The sequence below is a fragment of the Hyla sarda genome, chromosome 7 (assembly GCF_029499605.1).
Source record: "Hyla sarda isolate aHylSar1 chromosome 7, aHylSar1.hap1, whole genome shotgun sequence".
Lineage (NCBI taxonomy): Eukaryota > Metazoa > Chordata > Amphibia > Anura > Hylidae > Hyla > Hyla sarda.
The window spans coordinates 112,475,632-112,501,448 of record NC_079195.1 but is presented as its reverse complement, the minus strand read 5'-3'; the positions used below and the strand labels follow the sequence as shown (position 1 = coordinate 112,501,448).

At 43.7% G+C, this 25,817-nt stretch overlaps 2 protein-coding genes across 11 annotated transcripts in view; one reads left to right on the top strand and one right to left on the bottom strand.

The window, feature by feature from the left end:
• The window catches only part of ASCC1 (activating signal cointegrator 1 complex subunit 1), a 329,262-nt gene extending 317,210 nt beyond the window's left edge, over nt 1-12,052 (bottom strand). For 2 of the 6 annotated variants that reach the window (XM_056530463.1, XM_056530468.1), the window contains exons 1-4: nt 11,938-12,052; nt 3,464-3,586; nt 3,122-3,221; nt 1,451-1,548 (exon numbers count right to left, since the gene is read on the bottom strand). In XM_056530463.1, the coding sequence (XP_056386438.1) occupies nt 1,451-1,548; nt 3,122-3,221; nt 3,464-3,586; nt 11,938-12,010 (394 nt within the window). In that variant the 5' untranslated portion in view covers nt 12,011-12,052. Of the gene's footprint in view, nt 1-1,450; nt 1,549-3,121; nt 3,222-3,463; nt 3,587-11,426; nt 11,629-11,685; nt 11,820-11,937 lie in introns of those variants that run through there. The other 4 variants (XM_056530467.1, XM_056530464.1, XM_056530466.1 and 1 more) reach the window with 4 other exon arrangements.
• Nucleotides 11,079-25,817, top strand: part of ANAPC16 (anaphase promoting complex subunit 16) — a 30,884-nt gene continuing 16,145 nt past the window's right edge. Inside the window, exon 1 of one of the 5 annotated variants that reach the window (XM_056530471.1) lies at nt 11,079-11,212. The gene's annotated coding sequence lies outside the window, so the exon portion shown is untranslated. The other 4 variants (XM_056530474.1, XM_056530472.1, XM_056530473.1 and 1 more) reach the window with 4 other exon arrangements.

Sequence of the window (25,817 nt, the reverse complement as noted above, 5' to 3'; positions counted from 1 at the left end):
TCTATTCTTTGGTAATTAGTGTGATAATAAATCTTAGAATGTCTAATATTGTTCGTCTAGTCCAGAACATATTAAGATATACCTAGCAGGACTGTTATTTTAGTTTTTTTTACTTTATTATAATCAGACATGACTTACTATACTGGCAGGGTTTTGTCTTTCATTCACAGAAAAGGCAAAGAGGGTATATTAATAAGGGAGAAACTTCATAGTAGAGCCTTACATAAGGGTTGGGATCCCGCAAGACCCAATGCCAAACGTGCGAGCAGTAATGAGGCTGCTGCAGGCAGGAGCAGGCGCTCAGGCACTATGCCTGCAGGTCCCGCAATTCCCTCACCACAGACCCGGCCTCTATAACTTGAGTCCCAGAGCTAACCTTGGGTCATGCTTGGTTCTGCAATCAATGTGCAGCCTGTCTCCTCCCCCCCCTCTCCCCCACTGAGCCTGCCCTGAAGGACCCATGCTTCGTCACCATCAGGCATAATAAATACACATAAATGGGAATAGCAGGGTGACTAGGGTGCAATCAATGCTCCGCTCATACCCACGTGTATAGGAATGTACACAGACACTAGGGTGAGGGGTAGGGGTTGCAGAGCATTGCACCTTAGTGTCTGTACATTCTTATATTAAGAGCAGGGGGTGCTGAGCATTGCACCCCCCCCCCCCCTGCCCCTCAAATAGGAATGTACAGACACTAGAGTGCAATGCTTTATAACCTCATACAGGAATGTGTAGAGGGTGTAATGCTTCTGCACCCCTCCAACCCTTATATAGGAATGTACAGACACTAGTGTGCAATGTTCTGCACCCTCATATGAGGGCAATGCACCCTAGTGTCTGTACAATCCTATATTAGCGGGAGCATGCAGGACGGGACACACATATTGTGGAAACGAACTGGTGTGGAACAAACATGTTACTGGAGTGGGCAGTAATGTTCAGAAATTCATCGGGAGGCAGTGGGAACGGGATAAAAAAAAAACATCCTGTGCAGGGCTCTACTTCATAGTATTATATATGAGCAAGACAGCTTTTACATAACACTAATCAGAAGGTTTGAAGCAGGAGAGAACAAAGTCAACGTGTGAGCTTCTAGGTTTAAAGGGAAGTTTCACAGAAGAGGAGATCAGTGCAGCTTCTAGGACTGCCTAAACTGAGCATGCACACCCACCTCATCAATGTATGGGGAGGAGAGGACAGCACTAGCACTTGGGCCATGGTGGAGAGGGAAGATCCCATAAGTCACAGAAGAAAAATGGCTCTCACTTACCAGATGAAGGTAAATAAAATGTACTCCCTGATAGTGGATAAAGCAGTACACAAAAAGCAGGCACATTTCGGCAAAAACCTTTCTAAGCCTGGCCTCTACATGAAGGGGAAAGAGTAGCATAGCTAGACAAGCAGAAAGTATACAAAAGCTTTAGTAACAACCAGAATTGTGTCTCACCTATTTTTCCTTCCATCCCCTGTCTAGGAATACTGATAGAGGTGTGAGTCTCCGATTCCAGATTTCTCTTGGTCTCCCCTTTTTTGCCTATTATGTATCTAAAACACAAACCAGAAAAGAATAAACAAAGCAATACTGGAGCTAATGTTCCCTCTATTTTTTCATTCACTTCAGGATTATTTACTGCAGAGATTTATGTCACTTGCTCATCTCCTCTATGTCGATTGCACGTTCCACAGAGATGAGATGAAAATAAATAAGGTAGTCCGGAATCCCATTTGTCAGAAGAGCTTATGGCCAATACCTAGTGAGATTCAGGGGGCAGTGTCCTCTTATCTTCCTGATACAGTGATCCCTAAACTTACAATGGGCTCAGGTTACAATAGTTTCAACATACAATGGTCGTTCTGGAACCAATTAATATTGTAACTTGAGGGACCACTGTACTTTAAAGGGGTTCTCCGGTGCTTAGACATCTTATCCCCTATCCAAAGGATAGGGGATAAGATGCCTGATCACGGGAGTCCCGCTGCTTGGAACCCCCGTGATCTTCCACGCAGCACCCCGTTTGTAATCAGTCCCCGGAGCGCGTTCGCTCCGGGTCTGATTACTGTCGATCACGGGGCCGGCACGGGGCCGACAGCTATCACGCCCCCTCCCATAGGCTTGCACTGAGGGGCGGAGCGTGACGTCACATGGGGGCAGAGGCGTGACATCACACGCTGCCCGCCCTGTAGTCGCCGGTAATCAGACCCGGAGCGAACACGCTCCAGGGACTGATTACAAACGGGGTGCCGCGTGCTAGATCACGGGGGTCCCCAGCAGCGGGACTCCCACGATCAGGCATCTTATCCCCTATTCTTTGGATAGCACCGGAGTACCCCTTTAACTCTGGCTTGTACTACTTCCTTATTTTATGCAGTGCATGGAATCTCTGCTTAGTGCTCATCTTGTTTTATTTTCCCTCATGTGCTGAATTCTTAGATATAGCTCACCTAAATGTCTGTTTTAGTAAATACATGTATTCACCATAAAATATCAACTCTCTAACATCTTTACTTGTAGTTCTGTGTTGTATCTTTCCTCTGTTATATTTACTAGAAATGTATGACTAAAAAGCCACCGGCTGTTACCAGGTGAGGACATGTCCCTACGCAGTCTGACAGTGTAGAACAGTGGTCTTCAACCTGTGGACCTCCAGATGTTGCAATACGGCTGTCCGGCATGCTGGGAATTGTAGTTTTGCAACATCTGGAGGTCCGCAGGTTGGAGACCACTGGTGTAGAATATGCCCCTAGCTGGTAATACCCAGTTGGTTATTTAGTCATAAAATTCCAGTAAGAATTATTGTTGTTATATGGGGAATTATTTACTATAGGAGACATGTCAGAAGAAGCCACAGGTCCTCTTCAATTTCTGAATGTAAACAATGTGTGTAATTTATCAAAACCTGTCCAGAGACAAAAGTGCTGAGTTGCCCAAAGTAACCAATCAAATCGCTTCTTTAATTTTTGAAAAGGCCTCTGAAAAATGCAAGAAGCGATCTGATTGGTTGCTATGGGCAACTCAGCACTTTTTTCTCTGGACAGGTTTTGAAAAATCATTCAATAGAGACATTGGGGGAGATTTAACATTTCTAAAAATAGTTATTGAAAAAAAAAAAATACTCACTTAAAAAGTTGGCTCGGAAGATTTATGGAACACTGGAAACCCTTCTCAGTCTCCTCAATCATAAAGTCATCACATGGCTCATCTAAACACTGCATGGACTCTGCAGGAAAAGATGCATCAGGATAAGACTAGGTTCACATTGTAGCATTTGGTCAGTATTTTAGCCAAAACTAGGAGTGGGTCCAAAAGGTGACAATTTCTGCATTATAGTTTTCTTTTTTATTTCCACTTCTGGATTTGGCTAAAAGTATGACCAAATACCATGTCAATCGGGCTTTATATAAAAAGTACAGAATTATTCTTGGTTTATGTAAGTAAATGGCAGAATCAGTGATACATTACCCTTATAAAAATCATCCTCCTCTTCCTCATTCTGATACGTTGCCTCCTGAACTGTGTTCTTCCTGTATATTCGACCTTCAATGTTGATTAGGGTGGGACGCAAAACCTCCATGACTGATGTCTCTATAAGTAGGCAAAAAGGTAAGGAAATAATAATAAATGTGGTATTTACTTCAAACAAGTAGACATGGTGACTTGATGTGCATGGGGGATCCGGGAGTATTGATATATTAAGTAGGGATTACAATATGCTGGGAATGTGGACTAAACCATTGGACTTTATTAAAAATATCCTGTCAGCAATATTATATAAGCAATGCTTATGTATATTCTAGCATATTGCTTCCCATAATGCAATATGTCAGTGCTTGCACAAGTCTATATAGTCTATGATCTGTCCACTGCTATCAGTCACTGCTCAGTTTATTATCAGCTCTCATAGGGATTGTCACCCATGTTTTCATGGCTTATGATCTGTATATTAGGCCAGCTATATATCTGCTACCCACATCCTGCAGTTCATGGTCAGATACACTGACTGGTCAGGAGCTGTAATAACATCTGCTGCTTTTTGTCACTGCTCAGGTATAAGGCTAAGGCCGAGATATACAGTCATGGCCGTAAATGTTGGCACCCCTGAAATGTTTCTAGAAAATGAAGTATTTCTCACAGAAAAGGATTGCAGTAACACATGTTTTGCTATACACATGTTTATTCCCTTTGTGTGTATTGGAACTAAACCAAAAAAAGGGAGGGAAAAAAGCTAATTGGACATAATGTCACACCAAACTCCAAAAATGGTCTGGACAAAATTATTGGCACCCTTATCTTAATATTTGATTGCACACCCTCTGGAAAAAATAACTGAAGTCAGTCGCTTCCTGTAACCATCAATAAGCTTCTTACACCTCTCAGCCGGAATGTTGGACCACTCTTCCTTTGCAAACTGCTCCAGGTCTCTCTTATTGGAAGGCGCCTTTTCCCAACAGCAATTTTATGATCTCTCCACAGGTGTTCAATGGGATTTAGATCTGGACTCATTGCTGCCACTTCGGAACTCTCCAGCGCTTTGTTGCCATCCATTTCTGGGTGCTTTCTGACATATGTTTGGGGTCATTGTCCTGCTGGAAGACCCAAGATCTCGGATGCAAACCCAGCTTTCTGACACTGGGCTGTACAGTGCGACCCAAAATCCATTGGTAATCCTGAGATTTCATGATGGCTTGCACACATTCAAGGCATCCAGTACCAGAGGCAGCAAAACAACCCCAAAACATCATTGAACCTCCACCATATTTCACTGTAGGTACTGTGTTCTTTTCTTTGTAGGCCTCATTCTGTTTTCGGTAAACAGTAGAATGATGTGCTTTACCACAAAGCTCTATCTTGGTCTCATCTGTCCACAAGATGTTTTCCCAGAAGGATTTTGGCTTACTCAAGTTCATTTTGGCAAAATGTAGTCTTGCTTTTTTATGTCTCTGTGTCAGCAGTGGGGTCCTCCTGGGTCTCCTGCCATAGCGTTTTATTTCATTTGAACGTCGACGGATAGTTCGCACTGACACTGATGCTCCCTGAGCCTGCAGGACAGCTTGATAATGTTGCGCACTGTGGACAAAGGCAAATCTAGATCTCTGGAGATGGACTTGTAACCTTGAGATTGTTGATATTTTTCCACAATTTTGGTTCTCAAGTCCTCAGACAGATCTCTTCTCCTCTTTCTGTTGTCCATGCTTAGTGTGGCACACACAGACACACAATGCAAAGACTAAGTGAACTTCTCTCCTTTTTATCTGCTTTCAGGTGTGATTTTTATATTGACCACACATGTTACTTACCTCAGGTGAGTTTAAAGGAGCATCACATGCTTGAAACAATCTTATTATTCCACAATTTTGAAAGGGTGCCAATAATTTTGTCCAGACCATTTTTGGAGTTTGGTGTGACATTATGTCCAATTTGCTTTTTCCCTCCCTTATTTGGTTTAGTTCCAATACACACAAAGGGAATAAATATGTGTACAGCAAAACATGTATTACTGCAAACCTTTTCTGTGAGAAATACTTAATTTTCTAGAAAAATTTCAGGGGAGCCAACATGTAACTATGCCATGACTGTAACTACATAATACTACGACACTGGAGGTGCTCTCCAATTATTTTAAAAAAACTATACAGTGAAATATGCAGCAACAATACTGATGGTAGCAGATATTCTGGCCTGTAATACTGTACATGCAAACAAAATGTAGTGCTTTGTCTGATCTGCTCTGAACGCTATCCCCTTCTGCTGATAACTCAGACCCCTTCACAGACATGCCGAGGAAGAGCGGATAAATATTTATAAAGGGGCAGAGTTAATAGCAGAAAGAGCCAGGATTATCAGCCAGAGAGGGGAGTAGAAAGCATTGCTCATCCAGCAGCAGCTGTCTCCAGTGCAGTTAAAGGGGTACTCCGGAGAAAAACTTTTTTTTTTTTTTTTTTTAAATCAACTGGTGCTAAAAAGTTAAACAGATTTGTAAATTACTTCTATTAAAAAATCTTAATCCTTCCTGTACTTATTAGCTGCTGAATACTACAGCGGAAATTATTTTCTTTTTGAAACACAGAGCTGTCTGCTGACATCATGAGCACAGTGCTCTCTGCTGACATCTCTGTCCATTTTAGGAACTGTCCAGAACAGCATATGTTTGCTATGGGGATTTCCTTTTACTCTGGACAGTTCCTAAAATGGACAGAGATGTCAGCAGAGAGCACTGTGCTCGTGATATCAGCAGACAGCTCTGTGTTTCAAACGGAAAAGAATTTCCACTGTAGTATTCAGCAGCTAATAAGTACAGGAAGGATTAAGATTTTTTAATAGAAGTAATTTACAAATCTGTTTAACTTTCTGGCACCAGTTGATTTAAAAAAAAAGTTTTTCACCGGAGTGCCCCTTTAAGAAGAAAATACCATACTTGCAACAAGATTAATAATTCCGATTTTCACCTAGTAAGAAGCATTAGAAACAGGGTCACAAGCATCTACCTGTATATTCAGGTTAGTGCAGATGAACCTGTTCTCAGTTAAACTCCTAGACGACACAGGGAATTAAGGGGTAATCCAGTGGGAAAATGTTTTTTTCAAATCAACTGGTCCCAGAAAGTTAAACAGATTTGTAAATTACTTCTATTAAAAAATCTTAATCCTTCCACTACTTATCAGCTGCTGTATAATACAGAGGAAGTTGAGTTGTTCTTTTCTGTCTGACCACACTGCTCTCTGCTGACACCTCTGTCCCTGTCAGGAACTGTCCAGAGTAGGAGAAAATCCCCATAGCAAACCTCTCCTGCTCCAGACAGTTCCTGACATGAACAGAGGTGTCAGCAGAGAGCACTGTGGTCAGACTGAAAAGAACAACTAAACTTCCTCTGCAGCATACAGCAGCTGATAAGTACTGGAAGGATTAAGATTTTGTTAATAGAAGTAATTTACAGATCTGTTTAACTTTCTGGAACCAGTTGATGTGAAAAAAAGAGTACCCCTTCCACCAGAGTACCCCTTTAATGTACACCTCATCAGTCTGAGACTTAACACACCAGATCATAATTGTGTGCCCTGGAAGGTTAAGTTACTTTGAAGCGAACGCAGAATCTGCACTCACTTCATAGAAGGTGAATAACGGCTACTAACTGCTGTTGAAGACACCATGATCAATACCGATCACGGCATCTAAAGTTAAAGATAAAGTTGCCAGTAGCTCAACGGAGCTAAATTGGCAGCAGAAGGTTACCTGCCTCTGGCCTTCAGATGGATGCTTCAGTGATGCAGCCTGGAAGAGCCAGGCTGAGTGGAGCACTGATCTCACTGTTCAATGCTATGCAATAGAATAGCATTGAACAGTGAATGCAATGTAATGATTGCATAGAATAGTCCTCTATGGGGACTTAAAAAGTGTTAAATAAAAAAAAAATGCTAAATGATTGTAAAATTATATAAAAACCCATTCCCTATTAAAAATCGCCCATATTTTCACATTTTACAAAAAAAAATTACATTTATTCATTATTTTATAACTTTTATTATTAAGCATATTTTGTCTCGCTGTGTGTAATTGTCCAAACTATTAACATATAACGTTTCTGCTCCCAAATGGTAAATGGCATAAACGCAAAAAATATCATCATATCCCAGAAAAAAAATTATTAAAAGTGATCAAAAAGTCCTATCAAAAAATCGTACTATTAAAACTATAGATACAGCCCCGTATACGTTATAAGTTACAGGGGTTGGAAGAGGACAATTTCACGCCTCTTGATTTTGTTAAACGGTACCTCTCATCAAATAAACTTTTGATATATTTTAGATTAATGAATGTTGAATAACTTTCCAATAGCATGTTAATGAAAAATATGCTTCTTTCTATTGTATTTTTCCCGATCAGTCCTGTCAGCAAGCATTTCTGACTCATGCTGGAGTCCTAAACACTCAGAGCTGCCAGCCTGCTTTATTCACAGCCAAACAGGCTGTGAACAAAGCAGGCTGGCAGCTCTGAGTGTTCTCCTTTGTGAACAAAGCAGACTGGCAGCTCATAGTGTTTAGGACTCCAGCATGAGTCTGAAATGCTTGCTGCCAGGACTGGTAGGGAGACCCCTAGTGGTCATTTCTTCAAAGTGGAAAATTAAATAGAAAGAAGCATATTTTTTAATAACATGCAATTGTGAAGTTATTCTGCATACATTAATCTATAATATATCAAAAGTTTTTTTGATGAGAGGTACCCTTTATAAATAAGTTTGCCTTGTTATTAAAGTAGTACAGTAATATAAAACTATGGCCCAGATTTATCAAACTGTGTGAAAGAAAAAGTGGAGTGATTTCCCCACAGCAACCAATCACAGCTCAGCTTTCACTTTACCACAGCTCGTTAGCTGAGCTGTGATTGGTTACTGTTGGGAAATTCCTCCACTTCCTCTTTCACAAAGTTTGATAAATCTGGGCCTATATAAATTGGGTATCGTTTTAGTCACATTGATCTACAGAATAAAGATTATGCATCATTTTTACCATAAAGTGCACTGTGTAAAAACCAATCCTGCCCAAAAGTTGCAAAAATGTGGTTTTCTTTTCAATGCTCCCAAAAAATATATATTTTTTTGGTTTCCTCATACATTTTATAGTAAAATAAAACATTTCATTACCCTGCACGATTGGTTGTACAAAAAACAAGCCTTCATATGGGTACATGTGACTAGGGAAATAAGCAAGTTATGCCTCTTAAGAGGCGAGGAGAAAACTAAGCCAGCCCCAGGTGTAATAGAAGGATCTGTATCAATGTATACTATGGCAACACATAGGTCCTTTTACCATCATTACATAATACATATTATATAATGAAATGGGTAAACCCAAGATATTCTAAAGAGTCACCATTATTTGATTAAACTTTTGAAAAGTTGCCCAGACTTGGAAGCACTGGAGGTAAGTAGAGGTTGATATTTATTTTTATATCCCACACAAGGGTATACAGTGGTCCCTCAAGTTACAATATTAATCGGTTCCAGGACGACCATTGTATGTTGAAACCATTGTATGTTGAGACCATAACTCTATGGAAACCTGGTAATTGGTTCTGAAGCCCCCAAAATGTCATCCAAAAATAGGAAAAGGTGAGGATTAAAGCAAAATAAGTAGAGAACTAATAGAGATAAAGCAAATCCTTACATATAAAAGTAAGAAAGATCTGCTGAGAGCTGTAAATCACTGTCTATGTCAGTGTTTCCCAACCAGGGTGCCTCCAGCTGTTACAAAACTACAACTCCCAGCATGCCCGGACAGCCGATGGCTGTCCGGGCATGCTGGGAGTTGTAGTTTGGCAACAGCTGGAGGCACCCTGGTTGGGAAACAATGGTTTATGTAGAGGACAGGAGGTTCTTCAGGGTCCTATACAGTACACACAGTGTCCCAAATGGAACCACCCTTACTTGGTGTCCAAAGGAGCAGCTAACCCCGGCACAGGTAAGGAGTAGTACAGAACTTGTAGTTCCTCCCTGTACTGTAGGGGGCGCAACCAGACAGCCAGTCAGTGCATACACTTCAGTAATACAGGTGATTTACCAGTAAAATGCCCATTCTGATTGGTCAGTTCCTCCAGTTGTGACACGTTTCACAGATCTGGACTGTCTGTACCATGTTGAGTCTGGTTTCAAGTTACAATGGTCCAGAAAAAAACATTGTATGTTGAAACTATTGTATGTTGAGGGATCACTGTAGTTAGAAGAAAAAAAGAACTCCCATCAGAGTTCTCCTTTAAAATTTTCATCCATATCTGCGTAGGATAAATTCCAATTTATTAAATGGGTTGTGGCACTTTATAAGGGTGCTTTCATACCACGTTTTCAGCCTACAACCTTAGTATACTATGGTTTTAGGTCTGGTCAGAAAACCGGATACGAATCAAACATGAGCCGACCGGAGTCAAACAGTGACTTCGGTCAGCTCATTAACGTCAATGGATTTCAGTGTCGGTCCGGGTGGGGTACGGAAGCGCATGGTTTTCGCCTCCCCCAGCTGGATCCGGCAGCCATAGGCTGAAAACGTGGTGTGAGGGCACCCTTACTCACAGGTTTTTCAGCCAGCTCCTGCCTGTTTGCAGAAGCCAGAGGTGGTTGGAAAAGCCGAACGCAGCTGAAGCAGGGAGTGGCATAAAACAGCTTTTTCTCCTCGTGTCCATCACTAGAGGCTAGGAACGTTTCCTTCTTTAGGGCGTCCCCAGGTTAGAGATGCTCTTGGCCTCTAGTGTCTCTGAATGACCTGCTTTCTTATTCTACAGTACATGTGAATACTAGAGATGAGCGAACTTACAGTAAATTCGATTCGTCACAAACTTCTCGGCTCGGCGGTTGCTGACTTTTCCTGCATAAATTAGTTCAGCTTTCCGGTGCTCCGGTGGGCTGGAAAAGGTGGATACAGTCCTAGGAAAGAGTCTCCTAGGACTGTGTCCACCTTTTCCAGCCCACGGGAGCACCTGAATGCTGAACTAATTTATGCAGGAAAAGTTATCAACTGCCGAGTCGAGAAGTTCGTGAAGAATCGAATTTACTATAAGTTCGCTCATCTCTAGTGAATACCTTGGAGTTATCCAGCGCCTGGGAAAAAATTCTTTCCTGCAGGGGCCAGGGGAAAAAAATCCTTCAGTATACTTAGGCTCTTTTCACACTATATGTTGCTCCGTTTTAAAGACCTGTTACAGTGTCCCTTTAAGAAAACCCTTAAAAACGGCTGTTACAAAATCCCATTCAAGTCTATGGGATTTTTTGATTATCCGTAATCACCCGTTATCATAAAGAATCGACGTTATCTGAGACGGGAGAAAAATTTGTGCATGTAATGTTTTTTTCTCCCATCACAAATAACGTCCGTTATTTATAACGGGTGATAACAGATAATCAAAAAATCCCATAGACTTGAATGGGATTTTGTATCGGCCATTGAACAGCATTTTTAACGGGTCTTTAAAATGGAACAACATATAGTGTGACAGGAGCCATACCGAGCCCCATTTCCTTGCAGCTCCTGTTCAGCTCTGTCTATTCCTACCACCTTTTTTTCTTCTTCCTGTTTCCAAGACAAGCACTGGGTACAGGACCTGCTGGTTTAGCCAATCACTGGCCATACAGAAGTCCCGCCTCGATTAGTGATTGGCTAAACTGGTAGGTCCCGCTCAGATCTTTTGTCTTGGAAACAGGAAGAAGACAGAACGGGTCCTGACTAGGTAAATATAAATTGTTTTTCTGGAGACAGAATTTCTTCCTATCCCCAGCTGGATATGATTTCTAGCCAGACACTGGAGTAAAATAGTTGGGCAGTTCTAGCTAACAGTAATAGCCTACTCTAGGGATAAGACAGTGTTGCCCCAAATAGTTCTCTGACGAGCCCACAGTTCCCCCACATAGTGCCATGTAAGAGGCTATAGGCATGGCATTTACCTTTCTGGTAATACAACGCTGCTCATTGGTTGTTATTTGCTACCTTCAATGTGTGCCGCACTCAGTCACGTGATCTCTGCCCTTAATTTCTAGACTTCCGGTAAAGTCACGTTACATTGGATACCTGTACCTGTCAGTGAACGCAACGTCAGGCACAACTCTCTAGGTATCAGTACTAGTGAGCTGGCGTGAGTTCCACGCATGCTCTGTGTTTACTGCACACGGAGCATGCGCGAGTGACTGCCTCCTAACCACTTGCCTTGCTCTGTACGTCAACAGGTGTTTGTACTGAGGTGGGTGGCGGGGGGTGTTGTATGTGAGGCACCGCATTGGCTAGTACGAGTTTCCTTCAGTAATGGAGGAGTAATAACGGTGTGCGGTATAAGCTCCTCATGTCGGTATACACCGTGTGGGGGAGGAGTCTAGGGCAGGGACGTCACAGTAATGGGAGGATACACTAGAGGTCAGCCTCTAAGCATGCTGGGAGAGGAAGTGCAGCATGTAAACATACCGGGCAGACGGATACAGAGCTGTGACACCGCATAACAAACCGGTAACATAAGAGACTTGTCTGGTAGAGCCATGTATGAGCTGCTAGGAAGTGCGTACTGAAGTCACATGATCAGAACCTAAAAATAACCGTGGACTCCAGGTGCGGGTTGTGTGACCGGGTAATCACAATCTAGGATTCTTCTCCACCAGGGTGCCGCCACCCATTGCAAAACTACAACTCCCAGCATGCCCTGCTTGAAGTTGTAGTTTTGCAACAGCTGAAGGCACCCTGGTTGGGAAACACTGGAAATAAATTAGGAAATAAATTATTGAATATTACAGGGGGAGATTGATCAAAACCTGGCCAGAGGAAAAGTTGGCCAGTTGCCCATAGCAACCAATCAGATCGCTTCTTTCAGTTTTCACAGGCCTTCCTAAAAATGAAAGAAGCAATAACTTTTCCTCTGCACAGGTTTTGATAAACCTCCCCCTGTAATAATCAATAATTGTATTTCCTAAAGGAAAGTAATACAGTGACCCCCCCCCCCTCCCCCCCCCGACCTACGATCATTTCAACATGCGATGGCCTCTCAGACACCATCGCATGTTGAAGGCAGCATCAACATACGATGCTTTTGTATGTCGGGGCCATCGCATAAATGGCTATCCGGCAGCACAGACTGCTTCAGCTGCCACCGGATAGCCGTTTATGGTGCCCTGTGTGGTCCGCTGACGATCACTTACCTGTCCTCAGGGCTTCGGTGCGTCCTCTTCGGGATCCCCTACATCGTCGGCACTCTCCATTGTCATCATCATGTCACTGCGCACACCGTCCTGTCATCCAATAGGAGCGGCGTGCGTAGCGACGTGATGGCGGCGACGGAGAGCAGGGAAGCAGAGGCCTTTCCGGAGTGTCTGTGACACCCCAGGGACGCAGCGACAGCGATGGAAGGCGACATCCAGGGCAGCGGTGACGGTCCGAAGCGGCGGGGAAAGGTGAGTACAACTCCCTCTACCAGTGGTCTACAATCTGCGGACCTCCAGATGTTGCAAAACTACAACTCTCAGCATGCCAGGACAGCCGTTGGCTGTCCGGGCATGCTGGGTGTTGTAGTTTTGCAACATCTGGAGGTCCGCAGATTGTAGACCACTGTCCTATACTTTACATTGCACGGATCCCTCAATATACGATGGTTTCAACAGACAATGGTCCGTTTGGAAGGGATTACCATCGTATTTTGAGGGACCACTGTATATCAATTAGTCTCTATTTTTCTTTTATTGCCTCTTAGCAGGGAACACTGGGATTTCATTTCTCCAGTTTGGAGTGTTCGGGTGAGATACCATAGTAAGATGGAATGTTTCAGTTTTACGGCCTTTATTAATGGCTCACAAATGTCACAAGAAGAAAGGAAACGCTTCAGCAGACGTTCGTGTGTTAGGAGAACCCAAAGACTGAAACCTCCCACCTTGATATTGTATCTCATTTGAACTTTAGTTATCGCTCCAAACTGGCTGAATTGAATCCCTATAGGAAAGGTTTATCAAAGCCTATGCAGAGGAAAAGTTGACTAGTTGCCCATAGGAACCAATCAGATTGCTGTTTTTATATTAGAGGCTTTTTTTTTTTTAATTAAAGAAGCAATCTGATTGGTTGCTACAGGAAACTGGTCTATTTTCCTCTGCACAGATTTGAATAAATGTCCTCCAAAGAAAAACCTGCTTGAATATATGACTTGGGTTTCAGTCTGGGCTAGAGCCCTGTGCAGGACTGTTTTCTTAAAAACGTATCCCCTAGCTGCAGGAATTTAGTATTAGATTGTGGGGGTCCAACCGATGGGACAATTTACGATCTCCTGTACGGGGCCCAAGCTCTCTCTGTGAATGGGGCATGTCGACCCCTGCATAAAGCACGCCTCCTCCGTATATCTCTATGGGAGAGCTGTTTGGCTATCTTCTGCTCTCCCATAGAGATATATGGAGGGTGTGTGTTTGCTGATGCTTTGTGCAGGGTCTACACGCCCCATACCTGAAGAGAACCAGGGCCCTGTACAGGAGATCGCGGGCGGTCCCAGCTGTCGGACCCATCTTGATCTAAAACTTATACCCTATCATGTGGGGGGAGGAATATGCTCTGAACAGGTAGGGAGACTCCTAGTGGCAGCCTTTTCAAACACAAATAAAACATAGAAAATTTAATTAAAAAAAAAAAGAATTAAAACAAAGTACATTAGAAAGATTTTTTTATTAGTTTTAATCAAAGTGCCCATTTAATCCTGTTGGGTTTATGACCATTACCGCCTGCTACTGCAAGATGTGTGTGCCACTCCCACCCACACTTGTGCCATTTCGTTTGCGTGCCTTTTTTTTTTTTTTAAGAACGGCGTATGGCGCATGTCCGCATAATGACACCGCAGATTCGTTCTGTCATTGACTGCAGCACACAGAATCTCCAGCTGGAATTTTTCTGGGTGGAAATTCCGTAGTGTGCATGGGCTCTGACAGTCTAACCCAGACCCTCGTTTCTAGCCCTAACACTGAAGGGTAGGGTTGGCTTTAGGGCTGCAACGATTAATTAATATAATTATGAGTAGTGCAGTGAAAAATAACTTATCCCCTGTCCAAAGGATCTCCTGAACGGGGCTCCAGCAGACCCCCCGCAGGAAACCGCGGCTGACACGCCCCCTCCATGTGGAGGAGGGGGGAGGGGGGAGGGGGTTGTCGGACGCTGCTCTGTGCAGGGGTTGGCACGCCCCCTTCCAGCATACTGCCTGGGCCCTATTCAGGAGGGGCTGGGAGATAAGTTATCTTTCACTACACTACTCCTTTAATAATGGAAATAGTTGTCAACTATTTCCATTATTGATTTAATTGGTTGTTAAAGGGTGTGGCCTAGTTACATAGTATACCTACTAAAGTTTTTACTTTCCCTGCTTTTTAGTCCCCTCAGTCTCCCCTTACTCTCCAGTGCTTCTTGGTGCCTTTTTTATGATGGTTCTGGCCTGCAACATCTGTGGCCTAGCTCCAACAGAGAGACCACAGCCTGGATATTCCAGGAGCCCCCTTTCCATCTAGAAGCTCCACTCTCCATCCTGTGCAATGGCAGATCTTCCTAGTGCAGGGAGGACGGCCATCATTAAAGGGTAAATATAGACAAGGAGAAGCGCTCCTAGTGTGATAACGTAATATAAAAAGGAGATGAGAAAAGCAAAAATGCTCACCGAGTACAGTTATACTACAGCCAAGTACAACTATGGTGTAAACATGAAATAACCCTCAACGGGCAAAGATCGGCAGCCGCTCCTGGCAACACAGGTGAAGCACTCAGACGGATCCCTCCAAGGAACAGCACAGGATAAAAGCGGCGCACAAGACTTCAAAGGTAAAATTACTTATTTACCCGGCATGCAACGCGTTTCGCTGGACAACCAGTTGCCTGATAAAGCTGGTTGTCCAGCGAAACACATTGCATGCCGGGTAAATAAGTCATTTTACCTTTGAAGTCTTGTGCGCCGCTTTTATCCTGTGCTGTTCCTTGGAGGGATCCGTCTGAGTGCATCATTAAAGGGTAGCTCACACAGAGGTGTCAGAAGAGAGCACTGTGGTCAGGCAGAAAGGAATTTCAATAAGAAAAGAACTTCCTGTGGATTATAACAGCAGCTGATAAGTACTGGAAGGATTAAAGTGTAGCTCCCACCATCCTTATATATATTTTTTTTATGTCCCTGCCTATTGTCCATCTATCCCTAACCCCCTCCCTGCCTTTAATTTTTTTTTAAACTATATTAAAAATGCTTTTTTGTCTGCCTGGTAGTGTGCTCACTACCAGGCAGACTTCTTCAGCAGGCACGACATCACTGATGCCTGCTGGGGCCGACACTTCCGCCCTTAGTTCATCTACACAGGGTGCCTCCAGCTGTTTCACCACTACAACCCCCAGCTTGCCCTGACATCTATTGGCTGTCAGGGCATGCTGGGAGTTGTAGTGGAGAAGTAACTGGAGGCACCCTGTGTTGAAAACAATATCCTTCCATGGCCGCGGCAATCAACTCTATAATACACCCCCCCCCCCCCCCCCCCCGCGACAATCAACTATCAACTCTATAATACACCCCCCCCCCCCGAACCCCGTGACAATCAACTATTAACTCTATAATACACCCCTCCGAACCCCGCGACAATCAACGCTGTAATACACCAAACCCCCCCAACTCTGCGACAATCAACTCTATAATACAGCCCCCCGGATCCCGCTACCTGAACCCTGCTCCCCCCTTATACTCAACTGCAGGACAGTCCGGCAGCAGCGACGGGATGCCGGGAAGCGGGGCCGGCTTGCGAGGCCAGGGAGCCAATGTGCACTTCTTTTGTTCCCAGCTCTCGCTCCCGCCTGTCTGATTGACAGGCCGGGAGCGAGCGCAGCCTGAATGAATTAGGATCAATTGCCCAGCCGGCATCGGTCCGAATTCATTCGTGACGCCACGCCAGGCTGCAGCCGGCCACTAGGAGTGAGACCCCTAGTGGCCGGTTTTCAAATGTAAAATATAGTATGTTAATAAAAAATAAAAAAAATAAATAAAAAAGTATATTAGAGGTGTGTTGTAGTACATAAGTACTAAAACATATCCAAAAAAAAAAGTTGGTGACAGTGCCCATTTAAGGTCTGTGAACTGCCCTCCCCTAATCCCGTTTTTAAATCCAATTAATCAAACCAATAATTGGCCAACTAATCGATTTTGCAAATAATTGTTAGCTGCAGCCCTAGTTGGCACCGAGGCAGGAGCTAATCTTGTGGACCTACTAAATAGAATAAATATTATAACTCATTGGTGAAGAAATAAGGAGAGGTATTAAAGGGGTTGTCCAGTAAAAAAACAAAAACGTATCCCCTATCTACATAGGATAAAGGATAAGTGTCTGATTACAGGGGGTCCAACCACTGGAACCCCACGATCTCCAGAACGGGACACTGGCTCTTAGGCCATGTTCACACCTTCAGTGCCAGATTCCGTGTTGGAATCCAGCATGGAGATTCTGGAGCAGCAGATTCTAGTTGAATTCAACTGTTTCCGGCGCGGAAATTCAGTTTTCCGTGTCTGCACAAAGAGTGAACTATTATATCAGTGTCCGGAATGTTCAAATTCTCTGTGCAGACATTCCGTCGTGTGACATAGCCTTAACCCCTTGCTTCAAATGGACGTACATTCACGTCCATTTGCAGCTCCCGAGGAATTGACGTATGACGCGCACTCAGCAGGTGAGCGCAAATCCTACCCGGTGGGTGCTAATTCCAGACATCACCGATCGGGCATTAACCCTTTAGGTGCCGCAATCAAAGTTGATCACTGCATCTAAAACTAAAGTAAAAATTGCCGGTTAGCTCTGTGGTGCTGTTCGGGACGGCTGCGGTGAAATCGTGGTGTCCCGAACAGCTTGCAGGACACAAGGAGGATCCCTACCTGCCTCCTCACTGTCTGATCGCCGAATGACTGCTCCGTGCCTGAGATCCAGACAGGAGCAGTCGAGCGGCGATAACACTGATCAATGCCATGCTATTGCATGGCAGTGAACAGTGTAAGAGATCAGTGTGTGCAATGTTAGAGTCCCCCTATGGGGGCTATAACATTGCAAAAAAAAAAAAAAAAAAGTCTACAAAAAAATGTATAAATGTGATTTAACCCCTTCCCTAATTAAAGTTCAAATCACCCCCCTTTTCCCATAAAAAAAACTGTGTAAATAAAAATAAACATGTGGTATCACCGCGTGTGTAAATGTCCGAACTTTAAAAATATATTGTTAATTAAACCGCACGTTCAATGGCGTACATGTAAAAAATTCCAAAGTCCAAAATAGCTAATTTTTGACACTTTTTATGGCATAAAAAAAATGAATAAAAAGTGACCAAAACATCCTCATACTGCCCCGTATGTGGAAAAATTAAAAAGTTATAGGGGTCCGAAGAGAAATTTTTCAATCTATTAAACAGGTACTCCTGTGGAAAACTTTTTTTTATTTTATTTTTTTTAAATCAACTGGTGCCAGAAAGTTAAGCAGGTTTGTAAATGAACACAGTCTTAAACAAAAGGCAAGGTGACTGGCACTACTTGTTACTCCTTGGTAACTAAACCACTACTGGTAGCAAGGTGTTCCTCGGCTGTACAATGTGCACTGGCCAGGATGGAAATGGTGCTGATCTCTTAATAGGCAAGGTATGTCAACAACATAAAGTTCAAGAAAAAGTATGATATCGCACTCACCAGTCCTGCATAATGGTGCTTTATTTTTGCAGTGAACGGGGGTTACATCTCATAAAGCAGGTAACGGAACGACACGTGTTTCGCACTACATGCGCATCGTCTGGTTCTGCTATCTGAATGGCAACCTCCTCCTTATATATCCTCAAACTGCCCTAAACGTAATTAATTCACCTGGCTATCCAATATATCCAACCAATAGGGACCTAGAATCCCACTAAGTATATTTAAGTATCATTTGTACTACCTGTGTTGTACATGCTGTGGTCGAGTCCACCGTTGCCGCGCGACGGGGGGGCGCGGTCTCGTCGCTGATGACTCCTCTCCCTCTGGACCAATGAGAACTAGTTCTCGTTGTGGTGGAGAGGGGGCGGGGGTTCGCGGCACTTGGGTCGCGTTGCCTGGTTGTGACGCGGAGACAGGGAGGACCGATACACAGATGAATCTACAGGTAAGTCCAACCTATTGGTTGGAATATATTGGATAGCCAGGTGAATTAATTATGTTTAGGGCAGTTTGAGGATATATAAGTAGGAGGTTGCCATTCAGATAGCAGAACCAGACGATGTGCATGTAGCACGAAACACGTGTCGTTCCGTTACCTGCTTTATGAGATGTAACCCCTGTTCACTGCAAAAATAAAGCACCATTATGCAGGACTGGTGAGTGCAATATCATTCTTTATCTTGAACTTTAGGTTTGTAAAGGACTTCTATTAAAAAATCTTAATCCTTCCAGTACTTTTTAGGGGCTATATACTACAGAGGAAATGCTTTACTTTTTAGATTTCTCTGATGTCATGACCACAGTGCTCTCTGCTGACCTCTGTTGTCCATTTTAGGAACTGTCCAGAGCAGGAGAAAATCCCCATAGCAAACATATGCTGCTCTGGACAGTTCTTAAAATAGACAGCAGAGGTTAGTAGAGAGCACTGTGATCATGACATCAGAGATACTAAAAAGAAAAGCATTTCCTCTGTAGTATACAGCCCCTAAAAGGTACTGGAAGGATTAAGATTTTTTTTTATAGAAGTCACTTACAAATCTGCTTAACTTTCTGTTAAGTTGATTAAAAAAAAAAAAAAAAAATTTCCACGGGAGTACCCCTTTAATAATTTTGGTGCATGTAGTTTTGATTTTTTTTTTTTAATAGTAGTAAAATAAAATCAAACCTATATAAATTGGGTATCCTTGTGACCGTATGGACCTAAAGAATAAATATAAAGTGCAATTTTTACCGAAAACTGCACTGCGTAGAAACTGAAGCCGCTAAAAATTACAAGATGGCTTTTTTTTTTTATTTTGAATCACAAATATTTTTTTTCTGGTTTCGCCGTAGATTTTGTGGTGAAATTATTACAAAGTAAAATTGTTGGCGCAAAGAACAAGCCCTCATATAGATTTTTAGGTGGAACATTGAAAGTGTTATGATTTTTAGAAGGTGAGGAGGAAAAAACAAAAGTGCAAAAATGAAAAATCGCCAAAGAGGGAAGGGTTAAAGCCAGGGCTGTAGAGTCGGAGTCGAGGAGTCGGACGAAATTTTGGGTACCTGGAGTCGGAGTCAGCAAACAATGCACCGACTCCTACTAAATTTAGATTGGAATAAAAAAAAGCAAGTTTCAATGTCCCAATTCACAAAAAGTTATAATTAATGAATTCTCTACTATAAGAATAAAGATCGATGCATGCAGTGCCTCACGTAACCTCAAAACGAGTTACTGTGAAGAAGCTTTTCATGTGCTTTACTATTTGGCACACAATGCACAATTAGGAGTGGCAATACTTATACTTTCCATAGTGTTGTGTCCTGCTGTTACAGGGAACCCATGGGTAACCTAGCCTCTCACTGATAAGGGATTAAGTAAATATGTTTTTTGAAGGACTAGAGACCCTTGCATAAGTGAAGGGAATGGAGGGTCCATAGTTCAAGACTGAAGCTGTAAACCATTGGAAAAACTGCTGCCATTCAGCTAAGGCTATAAAAACTTGTAAACTCGATTGTTAGCTTAAAGGGGTACTCCGCCCCTAGACATCACGAGGGGCGGAGCCGTGATCTAGCGATGCTCTGGCCCCTGTAACACCCGTCATTATGCACAGAGCGAACTCGCTCTGTGCAGTAATGATAGCGCGGTGCCGCATCGGCGATCCCGGGGGTCCCCAGCAGCGGCACCGCGGCGATCTGACATCTTATGCCTTATGCTTTGGAAAGGGGATAAGATGTCAGATTGTCGGGGTCCCGCTGCTGGGGACCCCCGGGATCGCAGCTGCGGCACTGTGCGCTCATTACTGCACAGAGCGCGTTCGCTCTGTGCGTAATGACGGGCGATGCAGGGGCCGGAGCATCGTTACATCACGGCTTCGCCCCTCATGATGTCACGGCCCGCCCCCTCAATACAAGTCTATGGGAAGGGGCGTGGGGGTCGTCACACCCCCTGCCATAGACTTGCATTAAGGGGGCGGCCGTGATGTCACGAGGGGTGGAGCCATGACGTCACACTGCTCCATCCCCTGTATCACCCATCATTACGCACAGAGCGAACTCTCTCTGTGTAGTAATGAAAGCGCGGTGCCGCAGTGGCGATCCCGGGGTTCCCCAGCAGCAGGACCCCAACGATCTGACATCTTATCCCCTATCCTTTGGATAAGGGAAAAGATGTCTAGGGGCGGAGTACCCTTTTAAACTTGACTATGGGATTCTACTAGGGAAATCATGTTTTATAATAAATGCCCCTTCCTGGATCCTCCCACTGCCCTATCTTCAGCAGCAGATCAGCACACAAACTGTTCAATACAGTAGATTGTTGACTTCCCAGCCAGTAGTCCTGTGGTAATGACATGTATGTTGCCTTTCTTTCCTTCAAGGAATGTATAAAATACATTCACATATTAATACAGAGGAGTCGGGGAGTCGGAGTCAGTTGGAAGCACAGAAAACTCCAGAGTCTGAGTTGGAGTCGGAGTTGGAACATTTATCTACCGACTCCACAGCCCTGGTTAAAGCGCATGCTGCAGACAGCAGGGGCTCCATTGGTTTCTATGGGTGTACCAGACAGGGGTGTGGAAATAAAAAAAAAACTACTTGTCCAAGGGACTAAAGCGGAACACAATCTACTTGTCCCTCAAGAAAATCTACTTGTCCTGGTTGATGAAATAATTTCAACCAAAATAGTCTGATCCCCCCCCCCCCCCCACTAGACCACCAGGGATGGATATAAGATCCTTTAGACACTGCTGACAGCGGTGATCTAATGGTTTAATAGGCGATCGCATCACGCCAGGATATTAGCGGAGGGAGAGCTGTAGATCCTCTAACACCAGAGCCAAGCCCAGAAAAGTCTAGATGTAACTTTTTGATCACCTTTATAAAAAATTTCTCATATGAAGTGACCAAAAATTAGCAATTGTGGACTATTATTTACATTTACACCGTTCACCGTAAGGTTTAATTAACATTATATTTTAATAGCTTGGACATTTCCACATGTAGCGATACCACTTATGTTTATTTTTGTACATTATTTTTATTTAAAGAAAATTGGAAACTTTTATTAGGAAAGGGGCTTATTCACATGTATACGCACTTTTTAAAATATTTTAATCACTATTTTTCAGTCTCAATAGGGACTTATGTGTTACTGGGGGGGGGGGGGGGGTTCTGCTTCTCCAGTTTATGTGCTGCATTTTGTGTCAGAAAATGCTGGAAGTTGCATTTTGTTACTAGATAACTACAACTCCCAGCATGCCCTGATACAGCCTATGGCTCTGCAGCTGACCCAAACCAAAACTACAACTCCCAGCATGTTGCACTTTATAGTTCTACAGTTTAGGTTATGGTCCAACATGCTGGGAGTTGTAGTTTTGGTTTGGGCGTGTTTGTGTGCATCCGTGGGGCTCTTGGTCGTCGGGTGAGTATGAAGGGGGCGGGATTCTGGGGGTGCAATTTAGTGCGGGTGCCACTAAAAATAAATAAAATTAGATGGCACAACTGCCCTAATGCCCGACGTGACAGTCCGCTCCTATACAAAACATTCATGCATACACATATCATACATGCACCAGCCACTGCCCCCATATCGTACATACACACACACCCCCGCCACTGCCCCCCCCACATCATACATTACATATACACATACACTCACACCATACATATACACATACACTCACACCATACATATGCACACATCATACATACACCCGCCACTGCCCCCCCACACATCATACATTACATACATACACACAGACATCATACACACATTACACATACTCACACCATAGATATACACCATACATATGCACATATCATACATGCACCAGCCACTGCCCCCATATCATACATACACACACCCCCGCCACTGCCTCCCCCACATCATACATTACATACACACATACACTCACACCCTACATATACACCATACATACACCTGCCGCTGCCCACCCCACATCATACATCACATACACACACATCACACTTAGACATTATACACACATCATACATTACATACACATCACACATAGACATCATACACACATCATACATTACATACACATCACACATAGACATCATACACTCACACCATACATATCCACCAGTGTTTCCCAACCAGGGTGCCTCCAGCTGTTGCAAAACTACAACTCCCAGCACGCCCAGGGCATTTTGCAACAGCTGGAGGCACCCTGGTTGGGAAGCACTGATATACACCATACATATGCACACATCATACATACACCTGCCGCTGCCCCCCCATCATACATACACTCACACCATTCATATATAACCACCCTTCCTGCCGCCGCCTGTATTCTCGGCCTCCTCACCTGATCCGGCCATGAGTGGACATCAGAGCTGTAGTCCCGGCCGGTGTGAGGTGAGATTTCCGTCCTCCCCCTCACCCCCCCTGCTCTGTGTTTTCCCTCGTGCAAACTAGCAACCGCCCCGTGGTGGATTAGGTCCTGGGGAGACAGATCAGGGGCAGGGGGAGGGATAGAGCTGTGTGCGGGGAGTGGAGCTGTGCACGGAGCTGTCTACATCCTTTCTCTCACCCTGCTGTGTCTTCTGAGCTGCGTCCTTCATCCTCCGGGAGGGGAGATAAGGGGGCTCTGCAGTCAGCTGGAGGCCGCCGCCCCCTCCATACACTCTGAGTGCTGGTGTGAGGTGCAGACTTCCATCGGCTTCTGCGCCTCACACCAGCATTAAAGAAAAATAAGGGGGAAGTCTGTCTCTCCCTGCTAGCCCGATACAGGGCTAAATCTATAAACAATTCACCTGCCCGGCACCCAAAACTACTTGTCCCGGGCGTCGGGCTATAGGATTTCCACATCCCTGACCAGAGATGCCTGGGTGCAGTACTCGGTGTCTCCGGGGCTTTCATATAAATCGGAGGAGTGTGTGCTGTCTCCAGCACGCGCTTGCCCGTTCTGGAAATCATGTGGGGTCCCAGTGGTTGGGCCCGCAAAATCAGTCACTTTAAGTTGATTTTTTTTCAACCCCTTTTTTCCTGTGTTTGCTGAAGCAGGATTGGACAAGGATATAGTTGTTTATAGTGAAATGAAAACATATCGCATGAAAACAGATGAATAATAACTTTATTGGACTTGAAAGACCAGAAATCACAGTAGATATGTGCAGTTTATAGGGAATGAACACCTATTACTCATGAGTAGTTGACTAATATGGTAACTTACCTGTTCTTGGTAGACAAGGGATGTACAGAATAACAGAACACTATTAACGTCAATATTTTTTATTTCAGATTTATAAAGCAAAGTAAAATTATTTAGTTATTTGTTTGAGAGGGGGCACATCTTTAGACTGAGAGAAGTAGGATGGTCATGTCAATTACCTGCCATCTGGGCCGTTTTGCCCGACGTTCTCAGGAGCAGTGGTTACACGAGGGCACGCATACACTGTAAATAGACTTCCAACATTTTTCAGCTTGGAGCACATCACAGAAAATGCTTTACTTAGGGGCATCCATAACAAATAATTTTCTACAAAAAGACAAAAATGGCTAAAAAGAAAATGCACAATCTGGGAGATTTATCAAAACCTGTGCAGAGAAAAAGTTGACCAGTTGCCCATAGCAACCAATCAGATTACTTTAATTTTTCAGAGGCCTTTTAAAAATGTAAAGAAGTGATCTGATTGGTTGATATGGGCAACTGGTCAACTTTTCCTCTGCACAGGTTTTGTCCCCAAATATCTATATATGTCAATTGGCTATGTAGATTACAGTGTTGTGACGCACATCTTTGGCTCTACCTAGCTATAGGATGTACCTGATGATGTCATTCGTGTGCATCTAGTGGGCACAGTGCTACAGCATAGGGGTTCCACTTCCTAGGACGTACTATCACCCCTGTAACAGTGGTAAGTGGTCCTATTGTGTCCAGTCTCCATTTTCTCTACCGGACCGACACAGCTTACCTGGCAGGCCCTCACTGCTTATCAGTGTACTGTGGAACCCTTGTTGGAAACCACTGGCCTAAACAGACAACTAGTGGATGGTTTGATTTGCTCACAAACAGCTCCCACAGACACAGGTAGCTCCCTCCATCCAGACACAGGTGGCACCTTCATTACGCACCAGTCTCTGCCAAGACAATTTCCAGGCACTTACCAGAAGAAAATTTGGTGTCACAGAACATACGTGTCCTACTATTTACAGCCAGCAACTGTTGCCTTTGTTTGCTGTGGTGTCATGAACGAAAAACCTGGACTACTATTGACTGAAACTTTATAGTCTTTAGCAACAAATTCAGGTTCTGTTTGGTATCCAAACAGTTGATTGGATATGGTCCAGTCTGAGTATGGAGGCCTCAAGGTGAGCACTGCACTCCTGCCTTTCCAGTGGAGCGACACCCTTCCTCATCTTCTTGAGCGATGACGGTTACTTCTGCTACCTACCAGGGGGCAGGATCTACAGGCCCAGCTGCAACATATGTGGGCAAATGTGCTGCAGAATACCATATACCTTTTGGCTTCTTTGGTCCTTCGGGATACTTTGCGATACCTGATTTTTTTTTCTTGTATTATAATATGTAAACTCTTGAATAAAAACTTAGTTAAAAAAAAAAAATAATATATATATATATACACACACACACCAGATACCATATGGAACCTGTATGCCTACATGCCCAACCGTATGTCATTTTGTATTCCGGTTAGGACAGCCCAACAGGGTACTAGAGCCTCCTTTCAATTTTAAGTTACTGTTACCTTTCTGTCATCTCGAAACCAGTCTGCCCATTTTCCGCTGACATCAACAAGGCATTGTCCACGCAACTGCTGCTTACTGAATAGTTTTTCTCTTTTTCCAGACCTCTGTAAACCTTGGAGATGGTTGTGCATTGAAATGAATTAACACACCTTTCCTGTTTATTCCATGTCTATCAAGCACAAAAATACTAGACATCTTTTATATATAGAATGTGTTCATTCCACTGTAAACTGCACAAATGTCCTGTTCAATTCCAAGTCTCACTATTGCAAGAAATAAAAATCAGCTTTACATAAACCCTGTTCATTCTTGGTCTACCTAACATAGGATTCTTTATAACTTGTAATCGCGTACCTGTCATAAATTTAAAACAGAAACACTCAGGCTTACCCTGCATTACTTAAGGGTCATGTCAGAGGTGTT